This window comes from Sciurus carolinensis, chromosome 14 (genome assembly GCF_902686445.1).
Source record: "Sciurus carolinensis chromosome 14, mSciCar1.2, whole genome shotgun sequence".
In the NCBI taxonomy this organism is placed as follows: Eukaryota; Metazoa; Chordata; class Mammalia; order Rodentia; family Sciuridae; genus Sciurus; species Sciurus carolinensis.
Genome location: NC_062226.1, coordinates 4,108,956 through 4,126,277, shown reverse-complemented (window position 1 = coordinate 4,126,277; position 17,322 = coordinate 4,108,956). Strand labels below are relative to the sequence as shown.

The window sequence follows — 17,322 nt, the reverse complement described above, 5'->3', positions numbered from 1 at the left end:
ACTCCTGCCTCATAATCAGTGGTCTGGAAATGTCCCAGTAAGACAGAGGACAGGAGTGGGCCCTCGGCCGTCATTAGTGCCACCTGAAATGCCCTCCTTGTATCTTTCATGTGAAACCATTTTAAGCCAGGACACTCCAACAGGTGTGGGAAAGTCATTGAGTCAAGTGGGGAGAAGATCTGCCCTGAGGGACTGAGTTCAAGTGGTTTAAAAAACCTCCTTGTCATAATTCATCAGATGGTATACTTAAATGTATTTATATAAATAATGATTTCACTTCTTCTCTGGGAAAACACCAAATGGCAGATGACGCTGGTGCAGCAGGAGGGCCCTGGGGGCCTGGGAATGGGTGGCCGCAGCGACTTCCGCAGAGGCTTCAGCAGCAGTCTCCGAGGCAGAGGCCGGGGCCGCAGTGCTTGCGGAGGCAAGGCCGAAGACAAGGAGTGGATCCCGTTCATTAAGCTGGGCCGCCTGGTCAAGGACATGAAGATCAAGTCCGTGGAGGAGATCTACCTCCTCTCTTTGCCTATCAAGGAGTCTGAGATCATCGACTTTTTCCTGGGGTGTCACTCAAGGATGAGGTATTGAAGACCATGCCTGTATAGAAGCACACTCGTGCTGGCCAGCGGACCAGGTTCGAGGCATTTGTAGCTATCGGGGACTACAATGGTCATGCTAGACTGGAAATTAAGTGCTCCAAGGAGGTAACCACTGCTATCCGAGGGGCCATCATCCTGGCCAAGCTCTCCATTGTTCCTGTGTGGAGAGGCTACTGGGGGAACAAGATTGGCAAGCCCCACAATGTCCCTTGCAAGGTGACTGGACGTTGTGGTTCTGTGCTGGTACGGCTCATCCCTGCCCCCAGAGGTACTAGCATTGTCTCAGCCCCTGTGCCCAAGAAACTGCTGAGAATGGCTGGTATTGATGACTGCTGTACTTCTGCCAGGGGCTGCACTGCCACCGTGGGCAATTTCGCTAAGGCCACCTTTGATGCCACCTACAAGACATACAGTTATTTGACTCCCGATCTCTGGAAAGAACTGTGTTCACCAAATCTCCCTATCAGGTATTCCTTGTCTAGTACACTGTTGGGGGCTGCAGACCCCATCCTAGCCTGGCTTTCAGGATTTCAGTGTGGCCCTAATGCCGAGACAGTGGATTGCAACATCAAGGACTTTCAGTCTGGCACTAAGCCGGGGCAACCTGGCGCTGAGCCGGGGCGGCCTGGTTTGCAACATCAAGGACTTCAGTGCGGAACCTGGCACTAAGCCGGGGCAACCTGGTTTGCAACAAACAGCTGACAAGGACTTCCACACTGACACTGAGCCGGGGCAACCTGGTTTGCAACAAACTGCTAACACTGCTTAAGGAAGTTGCCCCGGCACTAAGCCAGTACCAAAAAGAATTGCTCTGATTGGACGAGGTGACCCATGCCCATCATGAACTCTCTTGATACATTAAATTGAAATCTTGTTCTTCCGTGAAATCTTGTTCTTCCGTGAAATCTTGTTCTTCCGTGTACCCTCTTTTTACCCCGTTTTATACTACATTGTAATCTTGCTCTCCCCACATCCTCTGTAACCTGATTGGCTCATGATTCATATAAATATGACTGTAACTGCCTTGTAAGATCATCAGAGGATGATCAGAGGAGGAAGAGAGAAGAATAAAGAGCTCTGATGAACAACTGATGTGTTGTGTCTCTCTCTGCGGGCAGAAGGAACGCAACATTTGGTGCCGAAACCCGGGAACGAACCAGGGACCTCTAGATCAGCAGCAACTACCTAGGTAAGTTTTTAAGATTAAAGTTATAATAAGTTTTTAAGATTAAATTTTTAAGATTAATGTTATAATAAGTTTTACAGATTAATGTTATAAATAATAAAATAGTAATAAAGGCAGCCTTAATATTACATCACAATAAAGCGATTAAAAGGGTAGTCCAGGGACATTACATTAAATTATCAGGACATACGAAAAGTAGTCCAATTAAAGTGAAAGTTCGCGATAAAGCGACTATCAGGACTCACGGAAGGTGGTCCGAGGACAAGCAAAAAACGGTCCACATTAAAAATATTAAAGTGAAAGTAGGCACACGGAAGGCGGCCACTATAGCTAAAGCATGGGTTCAGAAATGTCTAGAGCCCGTATGGAGGGGCCTTTAAATGCTCTTTTAAAAATCAATGGAACGCCTTTAAAGGCCTCCTCAGCGAGGAGATTCTTACATACAGTAGAGACCACAGCTCCTTGGTTTCTGGATGAAGGGTTATTAAATGTCCCACAATGGGAACACTTGGGTGAAAACTTACTTAAAGCTGATCAACAGGGAATATTACCTGCTGGCACTCTGGCTATATGGTCTCTTATAAAAAAGATTGTTTAAATTCACAAAAAGAAAAATTTCAATCCCCTCTAAATAAAGGAAATAACATTTTAGAGGAAGTGAAAGAACAAAGATCGTTATGTTCCTTTCCTCCCCTTAAATCTGACCAAAGCGAGTCAAAAAAGAACTATCAGATGAGGAACCTGAACCAAGGGTCAATGATATACAGTTGGCGCCACCTAGTAATAAGAAAATATATCCTTCGCTTAAAAACTTTAGTTTTAACATACAAAAATCCTCTAATAGCCCATTACCACAATCAATTCCACCATCCTATGGCTCCAATATACAGTTTAATTTCCCGGAGCCCAAGGAACCTCCTAAAGTGCCTCTTCCTGAATATAATTACCCAGAGAACCCCCTAAAACAATCCTGGAAGGAATATGAGCCCAATACTAGTTCTTGTTTTCCCGTATTTGAAAATCCACAAAATCAGAGATATCACCAACTGCTGGATTTTAAATTAATAAAACAATTAAAAGAAGCAACTGGTACTTATGGCCCTCAAGCTACATTCACCATGTCACTTGTAAAGACTATTTCATCTTTAAATTTGATCCCTAGAGATTGGAAAAATTTAGCTAGGGCTACTTTGACTGGTGGACAATATTTAATGTGAAAAACAACTCACCATGAAATCTGTTTAGATACAGCCAGAAGAAATGCAGCAGCGGGCAATCCTAATTGAAACATAGATATGCTCACAGGGCAAGGGCAATATGATAATATTCAAACTCAAATTCAATATCCTCCTGCAGTATACCAACAAATTGCTACTGCCGCCATAAAGGCTTGGAAAACTCTTCAAGGCTCAGAGGATCTACAAGGTCAATTGTCTAAAGTAATACAAGGTTCTAATGAACCATATACAGATTTTGTAGACAGACTAATACAAACAGCTAGTCAAATCTTTGGGGAAGCTGATCAAGCTATGCCTTTGGTCAAACAACTAGCATATGAACAAGCTAATAAATGGTGTAAAGAGGCCATTAGACCCTGGAAAAATAAAGATTTATCTGCATATTTAAAAATTTACAAAAATATAAATAATTCTACTATCCAGGGACAAGTGTTAGCTTCAGCCATTGTACAAGGGTTACAAAAACCCTATAATACCAACCCATCATATAAAATAACCTCCAGGACTTGCTTTCTTTGTGGACAATTTGGACATTACAAAGCCAATTGTCCAAATAAAACTCCAAATAAAACTCAAAAACCACATAATCCAGGGCTATGTCCTAGATGTAAAAAGGGTAATCATTGGGCAAATATATGCCAATCAGTTAGGGACAACAATAGTAATTATTTAGGACCTAACCCAAGACTGACAAAAAATGGGAAGCAAAACCTACCCCGGGGCCCACAACAAATTTGCGGGGTAATTCAACAGGTTCCAAGGCAATGGTACCCCCCTACGGAGAAAGGAGGGAATCCAAAGCTACTAAAGGGAACGCAGGACTGAACATCTGTGCCACCTCCAGACTGGTCTTAACTCCTGATATGGGAGTTCAAATGATAGATTTGAATTGAAATGACAAAATACCACAAAATTCGGTAGGACTATTATTAGGAAGAAGCTCAACTATTTTAATGGGACTTATAGTTCATCCAAGGGTTATTAATTCTAATTTTGAGGGAAAAGTAAAAATTATGGTTTCATCTCCAAGAGGAATTACAGTAATATCTCTGGGAGATCAAATTGCTCAGATGTTAATTCTACCAAGTAATCATACCCTATGGTCCAGAAGCGATAAAATTAGGGTATCTCAAGAATTTGAATCTGCTGGGGATCCTTTTGCTTGCTTCACTATGAATCTTGGGGACCGTCCATTATTAAAACTTACCATAGGGGGAAAGGAATTTACAGGATTATTAGATACAGGAGCAGATAAAAACATTATCTCTTCCAATGACTGGCCAAAAGGCTGGCCACTTGTTACAGCCAACCAGACCCTAAGAGGACTGGGCGTAGCTTCCAGTCCTGACCAGAGTGCAGCTTCCTTACAATGGAAAGATGATGAAGGTCATTCTGGAATATTTCAGCCATATGTATGTAATTTACCCATCTCCCTATGGGGAAGGGATATTTTACAACAGATGGATGTTAAACTAACTACTGATCAAATCTATAAAGGTACTCCAATTAAAAATATGTTACAACATATGGGGTATAAAGAAGGAAAAGGTTTAGGCAAACACAATCAAGGTAATACTTCCCCTCCAAGTATACCTATTCCAAAAGCTAATACCACAGGGCTAGGTTTTTCCTAGGGGCCACTGAAACAGATAAAATTCCAATAATTTGGAAAGATGATAAGCCTCGATGGAAACCTCAGTGGCCCCTAACCAAAGAAAAATTAGAGGCTGCCCAAAATCTAGTCAGGGAACAGCTTGATGCTGGTCATGTTCAACCTTCTACCTCTCCTTGGAATACACCTATTTTTGTTATTAAAAAGAAATCAGGGAAATGGAGACTGCTTCATGATCTTGGAGCAATTAATGATCAGATGTACCCTATGGGGCCCATTCAATGTGGCCTGCCTTTAGTTTCAGCTCTGCCCAAAGGATGGCCTACTATTATTATTGATATAAAAGATTGTTTCTTCTCCATACCTTTACATAAAAGTGATTGCTGGAGATTTGCTTTCACCTTACCCTCTATCAATCATGCTCAACCTGATCAAAGATTTGAATGGGTTGTATTGCCCCAAGGTATGGCTAATAGTCCTACCTTGTGCCAGATTTATGTGGATAAAGCTTTAAAATCCACTCAAGAAAGATTTAAACAGCTTTTAATTTATCATTAGATGGATGATATCCTCTTATGCCATAAAGAAAAAGCCCTTTTAAAGGAATCTTTAATATTTATAACCAAAGAATTGGCATCATGGAGTCTAACTATTGCCCCAGACAAAATACAAACAGAAAATCTACAAGACTATTTGGGAACTAAATTATCAGCTACTACAGTACAACCTTTAAAACTTACCATAAGAATAGATCACTTAAAGACGCTTAATGATTTTCAAAAGTTATTGGGAGACATCAATTGGATTAGGCCTTATCTAAAACTATCTACAGGAGAGCTGAAGCCTCTCTTTGATTTGCTCAAGGGAGATCCTAACTTAAATTCTATAAGAGTTCTCACACCTGAAGCTAGACAGGCTATTCAGCTAGTTCAGGAACGTCTAAAATCTTGTCAGGTATCTCGCTGTGATTTAACTCAACCCCTGTCATTTATTGTCATCCCGGAAGCACACAGTCCATCAGGTATTATCTGGCAGGGGGGTCCCTTATGTAACCTTAATTTGCCTAGTTCTCCCTCTAAGGTGCTTCAATCCTACCCCAATGCTGTGTCCCAGCTAATATTCAAAGGCATAGAAAGCTGCATATCTACATTTGGGACACATGCAAGGTTTATTATTACTCCCTATACTGTTAAACAATTACAATGGTTAATTAATCATGATACAGATTGGGCTATACTTCAATGTTCTACAAATGCAGAATTTGATAATCATTATCCTAAACATCCCTGGATTCAATTTTGCTTAAACACTCCTGTTATTTTCCCTAAAACAACGAAGGCTAATCCCATACTAGAAGGTGTTATAGTGTTTACTGATGGATCCAAAAATGGATCTGGAGTTGTAATAATTAATAAAAAAGTACATACTACTATTATTCCAGCCTCTTCTGCCCAAATTGCTGAATTAGCTGCAGTTATACTAGCCTTTAAATTATTAAAAGATAAACCATTTAATTTACTTACTGATAGCTGTTATGTTAAAAATTCATTAGCTGTGTTAGAAACAGTGCCTTACATTTCTCAACACTCTACCATTACCTCCTATTTTAACAGCTTACAACAGTTGATCCATGAGCGATCCCATCCCTTTTATGTAGGTCATATTAGAGCTCATACCAAACTACCTGGACCTTTAACGGAAGGCAATAATTTAGCCGACATAGCTACCAAAGTAACCTATGTTTTTTCAGTTACAGAGCAGGCCAAACTTTTCCATGATAAATTTCATGTAAACTCCACTACCCTACGCAGAAAATTTCCTATTACAAAAGATATTGCCAGACAAATAGTCAAAGATTGTCAAAACTGTGCACCTCTTATTCCAGTCCAATCACTTGGAGTAAATCCATGTGGCCTTTTGCCTAATCATATTTGGCAAATGGATGTCACTCATATCCCTGAATTTGGAAATCTAAAGTATGTCCATGTGTCTATTGACACATATTCAGAAGTTATTATGGCCTCTCCTTTAACCGGAGAAAAAGTAAACAAACATTTGCTTGTTGGGGCATTCCAAAAATTATTAAGACAGATAATGGACCTGCTTATACCTCTAAAAGTTTTAAACATTTTGCTGATACATTTGACATACAATTGGTGACTGGAATTCCCTACAACCCTCAAGGCCAAGGTGTCATTGAACGCGCCCACCTTACTCTCAAAAATCATTTATTAAAACAAAAAGGGGGAATTGGGGTCTCCTATAGATCCCCCAGGGATAAACTTAATGTAGTTCTTTTTATTTTAAATTTTTTAACTTCGGATGACAATGGGCGTTCAGCTGCTGACCGTCATAGTTCTCCTAATTCCACCCCTCAACTATGGGTCAAATGGAAAGATGTCCTCACTGGACAATGGAAGGGTCCAGACCCTGTCCTCCGTTGGGTCCGAGGGTCTGTTTGTGTTTTTCCACAGGATCAACAGGTTCCAGTGTGGGTCCCAGAACGACTGACACGAATCACCGCAATACCGCCACAAGACTCTGCCCCTACACCCCAAGAATCAACATGAAGCTTACAACATACCCAAAATCCGCTAAAGACAAAACTTTCACGTTATTAATTATCTTAGTTTTTCCTGTGATGCCCTATGGCAGTCCACATGTATCCAGAAATTTAGTTTGGTCTATTCATAATATTGAAACTAGTAAGAAACTAGTCCTGGCTCAAGGGCATCATGCCCTGAACACCTGGTGGCCAGACTTAACTTTCGATCTTTGTAAGTTAGCTGAAGGGTCTTGGGAACACACCCAGAAAACTAAAGGAGACTCTTATCCACCCTGCAGATTTCGATCTTGGTATTTTTGCCCTGGGCACACCCATACCTACCGATGTGGGGGGCCAAAAGCCTACTATTGTGCTTCATGGGGTTGTGAAACCAGTTCAAATGGATATTGGCTCAAAGGAAAACCTAGAAATGACTACGTACAATTTTCTGAAACTACCCCAGGTAAGTCCAATATAACTATTAGATTTACCCAAAAAGGAAAACAACAAATGGCATGGCTCCAAGGATACTTATGGGGAGTTCACCTATATACTCGGCAAGGAGATCCAGGGTTCCTATTCCGACTTCAAATAGATATTATAGAATCTGAAACCCCAATTGGCCCCAATTTCATTCTTAAAAACCAACGGGTACCCTCAGTTTCCGGACCAAAAATACCCACCAAGACCGTACCTCCTCCTATTAGCCCTGCGACCATACTATCTGTTAACATCCTTCCTAATGACCCCTATGTTAAAACTCCTCCTCTTGAAACCGGAGATCGGCTATTCAATTTAGTTCAGGGAGCCTATCAGGCCCTCAACGCTACCAATCCAAATAAAACCCTAGAATGCTGGCTGTGTCTTTCTTCCAGTCCTCCTTATTATGAAGGAATTGCCCTAATTACCTATTGGAATTATAGTAGTAATCCTGATCCTAAATGTGCCACTCTACCTAGCTCCAAATTTACCATCACAGTGATCTCTGGACAAGGAATTTGTATAGGGAATATACCCCCTTCTCACTCACATTTGTGCAGTGTCAATTTTACTTTAGGTAATAACAAAGATGACCATTATCTTTGGGGCCCAAGTGGAACTTATTGGGCTTGTAGTACAGGACTAACTCCTTGTGTATCTACCACAGTTTTAAACTCCAGTTCCGATTTTTGTATTTTAATTCAATTGTGGCCTAGAATTTCCTATTTTCCATCTAACTATATATTAAGCTCATTTGAAGGACAAAACCGTTATCCTAGGGAACCTGTAAGTATGACCATAACCCTCCTTCTGGGCATAGGTGGTATAACTGCAGGTATAGGGACTGGGACTGCTGCCTTTGTAAAAGGGAACCAATTATTACATCTTCAAATAGCCATGAATGAAGACTTAACAGCCATGGCAAAATCTATTTCTGCACTAGAAAAATCTCTGACCTCCCTATCAGAGGTTGTTTTACAAAACAGGAGAGGCTTAAATTTACTCTTCTTGCGTGAAGGGGGCCTTTGTGTAGCAATAAAAGAACAATGTTGCTTCTATGCAGACCATACTGGAGTAGTCAGAGAAACCATGGAAAAAGTCACTGAGAAATTAGCTAAGAGACAAAAAAAATTTGAATCCCAACAAGGATGGTTTGAACATTGGTTTTATAAATTTCCCTGGTTCACCACCCTCCTATCCACTATAACTGGCCCCCTTGTCATCCTACTCTTAATTCTGATTTTCGGGCCATGTATTTTTAATAAACTAATCCATTTCATAAGACTTAGACTTAACACTATTCAAGTCATGATGATTATTCACCAGCACCAAGTTTAAACTTCTTTTGATAACTATCTTCCAGCTTCAGTCTCTCCTGCAGATACGGCCTTGCCTCTTCTTTTTTCCAGCCACAGAAAAAGCTCCAACCATGCCTTCAACAACATTTTCCTGCACCATCACCTTGTCCGGCATCTTACATCTATTTTCTTCCTGGTCCTGACTGCCTTTAAGGCTAGAGGCCTCCCCCTATTTATGGCTATAATGCTAGGCCGGTAGTCAATGACGGGTAATGTAGGAGGTGGCCATGTACCAACCTAAGACAGAAGCTGTAGCATGATCTACAGTCTTCAATGACGGGTAAGAACATGTGCTGGACCCCTCAACCTAAGACAGGCACGGTCTCAAGCCTTTTCTTTTTTAATAAAAGAAAGGGGGAGATGTTGGGGGCTGCAGACCCCATCCTAGCCTGGCTTTCAGGATTTCAGTGTGGCCCTAATGCCGAGACAGTGGATTGCAACATCAAGGACTTTCAGTCTGGCACTAAGCCGGGGCAACCTGGCGCTGAGCCGGGGCGGCCTGGTTTGCAACATCAAGGACTTCAGTGCGGAACCTGGCACTAAGCCGGGGCAACCTGGTTTGCAACAAACAGCTGACAAGGACTTCCACACTGGCACTAAGCCGGGGCAACCTGGTTTGCAACAAACTGCTAACACTGCTTAAGGAAGTTGCCCCGGCACTAAGCCAGTACCAAAAAGAATTGCTCTGATTGGACGAGGTGACCCATGCCCACCATGAACTCTCTTGATACATTAAATTGAAATCTTGTTCTTCCGTGAAATCTTGTTCTTCCGTGTACCCTCTTTTTACCCCGTTTTATACTACATTGTAATCTTGCTCTCCCCACATCCTCTGTAACCTGATTGGCTCATGATTCATATAAATATGACTGTAACTGCCTTGTAAGATCATCAGAGGATGATCAGAGGAGGAAGAGAGAAGAATAAAGAGCTCTGATGAACAACTGATGTGTTGTGTCTCTCTCTGCAGGCAGAAGGAACGCAACAGTACACCTCATCAACGGGCTTTGGGGGGGAGGGGGCATTAATTTGGTAGGGTGGTGTCCCACTACAAACTGTTGGTCTCTCTCTGTAGGAATTCACTGACCATCTTGTGAAAACCCACACCAGAGTCTCTGTACAGAGAACCTAGGCTCCAGCTGTGGCTACAACATAAGAGTTTTTATACAAAAAAAATAAAGTGAATGAAACCTGTTAAAAAAAAAATAATGATTTCACTAAATTACTATTACTATTACTAAATTACTATTTAGTGAAAAAAAAATAATGATTTCACTAAATTACTATTACTATTACTAAATTACTATTTAGTGAAAATATTAAACCAAGCTTTTTGGGTTTTTTTGCTGTTCTATAGAATTCTAAGTATAATATATCAAATCCTTCCTTATTTTTATAGACACGTTTTGGGATCTTAAAATAGCTTTTCAACTTATAGAATTTCAGGACTCAAATAGTTCTTAGTGAAAATTCAGTCTAGTTGCTTAATTTTATACATGAAGACATTAAGCTGCCTGTCGAGTATGCTTAATTAAATGTGTGCATTATTCTGCACGTGAGTGTCTCGGTGACTTCTGCCATTTAATGCACATGTGCTGAATGAAGAGGCCCCGAGATGCACACCAAGAGAAGGCAGCTGCTCCCACCTACCTCTGCGCCTCCTGCACTTGCTTCACCCTCTTCCTGGCCTGGGGTCTCCCCTCTCTGGGCTGGGGTTTTACACTTTCTTCTGTCAGGGTGCTGTCACCCTCCGGTGAAGTAGAGCACGTGTTCCCAGAGTTGTCATGCAGCGCTGAAAAATCACCACCAGACTCGACAGGGCTTTCTACGGAAATGTGCCTCCTCTTCTTGGCCTTCTTCTTCATACCTCTGGATCCCCTCCCCCTCCCCAGCACGTCACTGTCTTCTCCAGTCCCTGCTTCAATGGCCCGTGGTCCTTCGGGGTGAGTGTGAGCTGGAACCCCAGGCCCAGGTAACTCCTCCCATTCCTGCATACTGGACCTTTTCCTCTTTTTTTTCTTAGACTTCTTTTTACCAGTGGACACTGGTGGTTCTGAGATGTCCCCTTCAAGGCCTAGAGAAAGCAAGGGTGGCTGTGTGTGTGACTCTAGCTGGGGAAGGGTGACACTCCCAGGAGGGCTCTCCTGGGCTGCACTCCAGGCTGCGACTGCCCTCCGCTGGCTGCGACTCTTGCTCCCCCTGCCTCTGCTACGCGGCTCTTCCAGGTCACCTTTAGGAGACTCAGCCACGGTGTGCTCACCCCCCACCCGCCCTTCTGCTGACTTCTGCTCCCTGCTGACATCCACATAGACCACATCCATGTCCTTTCCAAAGTTCTTGGGCATGTTCTCAATGTTTTCTTTGTTTACCAGGACATAAGCAACCCCTGTTTCCTTATCCACCCCCAGAGCACTCTTTCTCCTCTTCTCATTCTTCTTGTGTGTAGAAGTGGCCTTTTCAGTCCTATCGCAGATTTCTGATTTTTTCAAAGAAGAAGAAATTAGAAGCTGGAAATCTCTTTTCTTCTTACTCTTAGTTATTTGAGGCTGGTCACTTTCCAGAGAGGAGTTTCTGAAACTTTCACAGGCATGTTTCTGGGGTCTTTCTTTATATACAGAATACTTTTTGTTCTTCTTGTCAAAAACTGGAGTGTGAATCTCAGATCTGTTTGACTCTCCTTCCATTTTATTCCTATAGGGAAACGTGACAACAATTTTTATTTAATTTTTACATTTATTTGCTTTTTTTTTTGGTACTGGGGATTTAACCCAAGGGTACTTTAATGCTAAGCTACATCCCCAGCTCTTTTTTATTTTGAGACAGGGTCTTGCTAAATTGTTGAGGCTTGAACTTGTGATCCTTTTTCCTTAGCCTCCCGAGTCACTGGGATTAGAGGTATGAGCCACCCTGCCCAGCAATTTTTTGTATTTTAAAACATCAGCCTCAGTGTGGGGTGCGAGAGGCAGGGATCGCAGCAAATGAAACTGTATGACAAGTCAGAAGCCTGGAGACACAATTGTAAATTACATATATTATTAAAAATGCAGAGGCGGCTTACTGTAACCAACTGTCCAGTCCCAATGCCTGATGTAGCATTTTACCTAGTTGTAATTTTAAAAGTAAGCAACATTAAATCAGGCATTTAATGCCTGGCTCCTCTGCTAAAAAGGTACATTCCAAAAAGAAAGGCAATTTGTCTGTCTTGTCTCCCTATTTCCACCACCCAGAAGCCACTCCACAGGACTCCAGGAGCACAGGCTCCAATGGGGACATCAGGTATCCACAGCCCCAAGCCAGAAGATCTGCTCTTGGCAGAAGAGGGTAGACGTGCCTGTTAGCACCCAACAGGGAGTGAGAATTCTGCAATGTGCTGAGATGAATGTGCATGAGGTTGGAAGGTTAATACTAACATACAAGGTACACACATTTTAGAATTTAGAAATAGTAATAAAAACCTACCTTACCAAAGAGAATGGCTACAAAACATAAATTTGCAAATACATCACACTCTTCTTGCTCTGTACTGCTTCTGAGTTCACGTTTTTAGATTTTATTTGTTTTTGACTAGGTAATACATTTATGTGGTTCATAAATTAAGAGTCGTTCTCTGGGCTGGGGTTGTGGCTCAGTGGTAGAGCTCTCGCCTAGCATGTGTGAGGTCCTGGGTTCAATCCTCAGCACCACATAAAAATAAAATAAAAGTATTGTGTCCACCTACAACTAAAACAAAATATTAAAATAAAATTTAAAAAAGTCTGCTTTCCTTCCCTCTTCTGAGCACCCATGTACTCTGATCTATAGCTGCTGCTTTCACTAAATGACAAAACCTCACTCTGCTCTCAGTAACCATGGCCTTCAAGCCTGAAGGCTGTGCGTTTTCTGCAGAAGGCATGTAATTGATATTGGGGAATGGCAGCTGAGAGAACTGCTGCTCAAGGAAAAGGACATGAAAGAACATCTGTACTTACAAGGGAAGTCCCTTGGCCCCTGGACCTTCTCTCTCACAGAGGCACCTAGAGCTTTGGTGGCTTTCCTCCCAGTTGTCACCTAGCTGGGAACTACCATCCAGAGAGACAGGGGTCTCTCTATGACCTCTCTGAGGACTCAGCCATAGGAAAAATGAGTGCTGGGTTAATTCCCTACTCAGAGGGTCTAACAGATTTTGTGTTATGCACCTGTGTAGCCCCAGCACAGCATAGTGCCTGGCTCTTAGGAACAGCTCAATGAAGGCCTTTTTTTTTTTTTTTTTGGGTACCAGGGATTGAATCCCCAGGGGTGGGTTTAGAGACAAGGTTTCACCAAGTTGCTTGGGGCCCAAGTTGCTGAGGCTGGCTTTGAATTCATGATCCTCCTGCTCAGCCTCCAGAGCCACTAGGATCATAGGTGTGTGCCACCAAACCCACCTGGCTCAATGAATATCTTCTTGGGCTGGGGCTGTAGCTCAGTGGCAGAGTGCTTGCCTAGCATGTGTGAGGCCCTGGGTTCGATCCTTAGCACCACATAAAAATAAACAAATCAAATAAAGGCATACTGCCACCTATAACTACAAAAAAATTTTTTAAAATAAAAAAAACAATGAATGTCTTCTTGAATAAATCAGTACCTTCTCTTTGCTCTTAAACTGCTCAGAATGGCTGAAGGAAAAAAACCTCACAACTAGACGATGGGCACCACTACAAACAGTTGGTTCCTGACTACAGATGGAACTTGAACACTACCCAGAAATCCAACTTTTTCTCTATATCTGTGCTACCACAAAGGGTAGAGAGTAGCCACACAAGGCTACTGAGCCCTTGAAATGTGACCAGGCCAAACTGCTCTTACTGTAAATAACACATGTTATACACAGGTGTATAACACATGTTGCATTTCAAGACTTAGAACAAGAGGATAAAACATCTCATTAATAATTTTCATATGCTGACCACGTTGAGATCATAGTTTGGGTACTGGGTTATGTGAAATACATTCCTAATTTGATCTACTGCTTTGAAAATTTTTAACGTGGTTACTAGCAAATTGTCAATGACATTTGCAGCTTGCTTTGTACTTCTTTGGACAGTCTCACTTCGATCTTTCACTCTTGAAATATTTCAGAGTTCCTTCACATCAATGACTAAATGCTATTCTTATTTCTCACTTGCAGCAGAAGAACTTGCCTCCAATTTCACACTCTCACACAGCTTAGTAAAGGAATACCTTACCCTCCAAATCTCACGCACCTGCTTCCATCCTCTCTCTCCACCCACTTGCTGCAACAAAGCATCCCTTCTCCTGACAAAGACTATTTCCAGCTATGTGTGTCCTGGATTCTAATCCTCTTCTGCTTTCTCAGAGACATGATGTTTAGGCACCTGTCTCCCTCTTTTATCTTCAGCCTATGCCTTCTGCATTGGCTCTCTTCTAGCAATGATCCAACAATCTTTAGTCTCTACTTACAAAAAATAAAAAGATGCAACAGTTGTCTAATCCTAATGTCCCATCCAGTTATTCCCTTCCCTCCCCATTCACAGCAACATTTCTTGAAAGGAATTACTCTTTCCATTTCCTCACCTCCATTCACTTAAACCCCAAGGATGGGGATCCTTGTGGCTTCCAGGCCACGGCTCCCCTGGATTGCTCCAGTTAGAATTCCTGGGCTGGGGACATGGCTCAAGGCCCTGGGTTCAAATCCTCAGCACCGGGAAAAAAAAGAAAAAAAAAAAAAAGGAATTCCTGTAACCTTCAAGCCCCCAAATTCAATAGACACTGTTCAGGCCAACCTTGGAGCAGGTGATTCCTTTACATACCCGTACCTTCCACCAGTTTCTTTCTTTTTTGTAAACATCTCTTAACTTCTCCTTCTGGTTTCTCCAGCTCAGGATAATCTTCTAAACACATAGTCACTGCCTGATAAACGCATTTTATGGTGCCGCCACCACGAGGCTCTCGGACTGGTCCTGATTTGCTGTGGTCCGTGCCCAGCTCTGCACCTGTTACCTCGGCTGGGCTTCCGACGCCCCGCCGTCCCTCAGTTCCTACAACACTCCGTGTTTCGACTCCTCTCGGGGTCCCTGCAAAGACAGCTCTTCCTTCGCGCTGTCCTCCTACCTTTAACTGGGCCAGGCACGGAAGCCCCTTTCTCCAGGGTCCCGAGTCCCCGTTTCCACCCGGCTTCCCCGCGCACGCTCTGCGGCCCTCCGGCGGGCCAGGTCCCCTAGTTCGTGAATGGCTCCCCCGGGCTCGAAACTCATCCGACCAACTGGGCCGCCTGCTCCGCACCGCGGGCTTGCGGCTGGCCGCAGTCCTCGCCACCTCCGAGCAGCGAGGGGACCCGCGGTGCCTCAGGTGCTCCCGAGGAGCGCAGATGGCGGGACGCTGACTTCGGGCCTCCCGCGCCGCGGTGCCCGCCTCAGTTCTGAGTGGCGAGGCCTGGAGCCTGAGGCACCAGCCGTCTTGCGCCCAGGCGGCGACCGAGGACAGCTGGGCCGCCACTGCTGCCAGCCAGCATTCGGCCACCAGGACGCCGCCAACTCCTAAAGGTTCCAACCTACCGTGCAAGACCGTCGCCGCCAGTCTTCCGACCCGGAAGTGTTGGCGTCACGCAAGCGGAAGTCGTCTTACGTCGCTTTCCGGTTCTCTCGGCGTCGCGCTGCCTTAGCAACACGGCTCCGCCCCGACTTGGCGCATGCGTATTTGTCTGCCCGTGTAGTTCCCGAAATCTTGGGGGAGGGAGTCGAGTGAAGGGTGCTCGAAGCTAAGAACGAGATGAGGACAGAATTCTTCCCTGGGCTCAATCCCCAGCAATGCGACAAAGTAAAAAAAAAAAAAAAAAAAAATAGATTGACCGACAAAATTCTAAAGGAACTTAGCTTATGATTTAGAGTCAATCTGGGGATGTAGCTCAATAGTAGAGCGCTTGCCTAGCATGAGTTCCATCCCAGCATTAGAGTTAAAAATAAAACTTCAATCAGGTCATTAAGTCCAGGCATTATATATACACCACCCAAACGTTTAGCCTTTTCACATAGTGAACTCAACCATATAGGCAACAAATTTTTCATTTAACTTCGTAACAGCGCCCCCTGTTGGAGGTAGTTTTATTAGGTAATTAGTCCCACCCTGTGCAAGAGAAAACTGGGGCTTATGGAAACTTGTCCAACATGACGTTCCCGGTCAAGGATTCCAACCTGTGCTCTGTCCCCTAACATAGTATCATGTTCTTTACTGCACCACCCTGACTTCCTCTGTGTGAGCAGGCAAAGCACCTTTCATTTTAAAAGTGCAGACATGTATGTCTGTGAAAGCCTGGATGTGACACAGACTGGAGAATTGATGAACATGCATGTGCACACACTGCCACACAGGGCAGCTCCAGGGTTGGGTGAGCAGTTGGAAATCTGTCTGGTCTGCTCTGCTAATGTGTTGATATGTAGGACCTTTTGGTGTATAAGGCCTTGAAGTCCAGATTTGTTGTCAGTGGAGTTGGCTCTCCAGTAAACCCAGAGCCTTGGATAAGTGGATATTAACGTGTTTGATGAAGATGCAAATGATGGATAAATGAACACACAGAAAGAGATACTGAGAGATTAGAGATCATGCAGGCTACTGGTTCCAGAAACACTGCACCAAACACCTGGGCAGCTTTATAAAAATGCAGATTCCCAACTTTGCATTATGAACTACATATTAGATGCTATTATGGCATGACACTAAAATCCTCGGACATGATAAGATCATTGTAGTGATGTGTTTGTATGTGTGTGTGTGTGTGTGTGTGTGTGTTCGCATGCTTGAGTGCATGCCCATGCACACGTACACTCAAGTGTGAAAGCAAACGTGGCAAGTGCAAGGATCGATGGAACTTAGTGAGGTCTATATGGGTTGTGATTGTAGTCTTCTTTCAATTTATCTGTAGATTGGAACTTTTTCAAAATAAAGTTTGGTTGGATTAAAATGCAGGGTGGGAGCTGGGGATGTGGCTCAGTGGTAGAGCACTTGCCTAGCATGTGTGAGGCCCTGGGTTCAATCCTCAGCACCACATAAAAATAAAATAAAGATACTGTGTCCACCTACAGGTGCTACTTCCAGATCATTTCATTCAGTGAGTCTGGGGTGAGGCCTGTGAAACTGAGTTTTTCTTTTTCTTTCTTTTTTTTTTTTTTTTTTTTTTTTTGTAGTGGGGATTGAACTCAGGGGTTGCTTTACCACTGTGCTCCATTTCCAGCCCTTTTTTAAAATTTATTTTATTGTTGAGATAGGGCCTCACTGAGTTGCTGGCCTGGAACTAGAGATCCTCCCAGCTCAGCCTCCGGAATTGCTGGG

The 17,322-nt window shown here is 43.3% G+C and overlaps 1 protein-coding gene and 1 pseudogene across 4 annotated transcripts in view; one reads left to right on the top strand and one right to left on the bottom strand.

The window, feature by feature from the left end:
- Positions 1–15,611, bottom strand: part of Ttf1 (transcription termination factor 1) — a 39,244-nt gene extending 23,633 nt beyond the window's left edge. For 3 of the 4 annotated variants that reach the window (XR_007104970.1, XM_047524698.1, XM_047524700.1), the window contains exons 1-2: positions 15,552–15,611; positions 10,669–11,709 (exon numbers count right to left, since the gene is read on the bottom strand). Coding sequence is in view for 3 of the 4 variants with exons in the window: in XM_047524698.1 (XP_047380654.1) it covers positions 10,669–11,702 (1,034 nt within the window). In the remaining variant the exon portion in view is untranslated. Of the gene's footprint in view, positions 1–10,668; positions 11,710–15,108; positions 15,449–15,551 lie in introns of those variants that run through there. The other variant, XM_047524699.1, reaches the window with a different exon arrangement.
- LOC124964417 (40S ribosomal protein S2-like) lies at positions 300–10,174 on the top strand (annotated as a pseudogene).
- Positions 15,612–17,322: the final 1,711 nt, after the last annotated feature.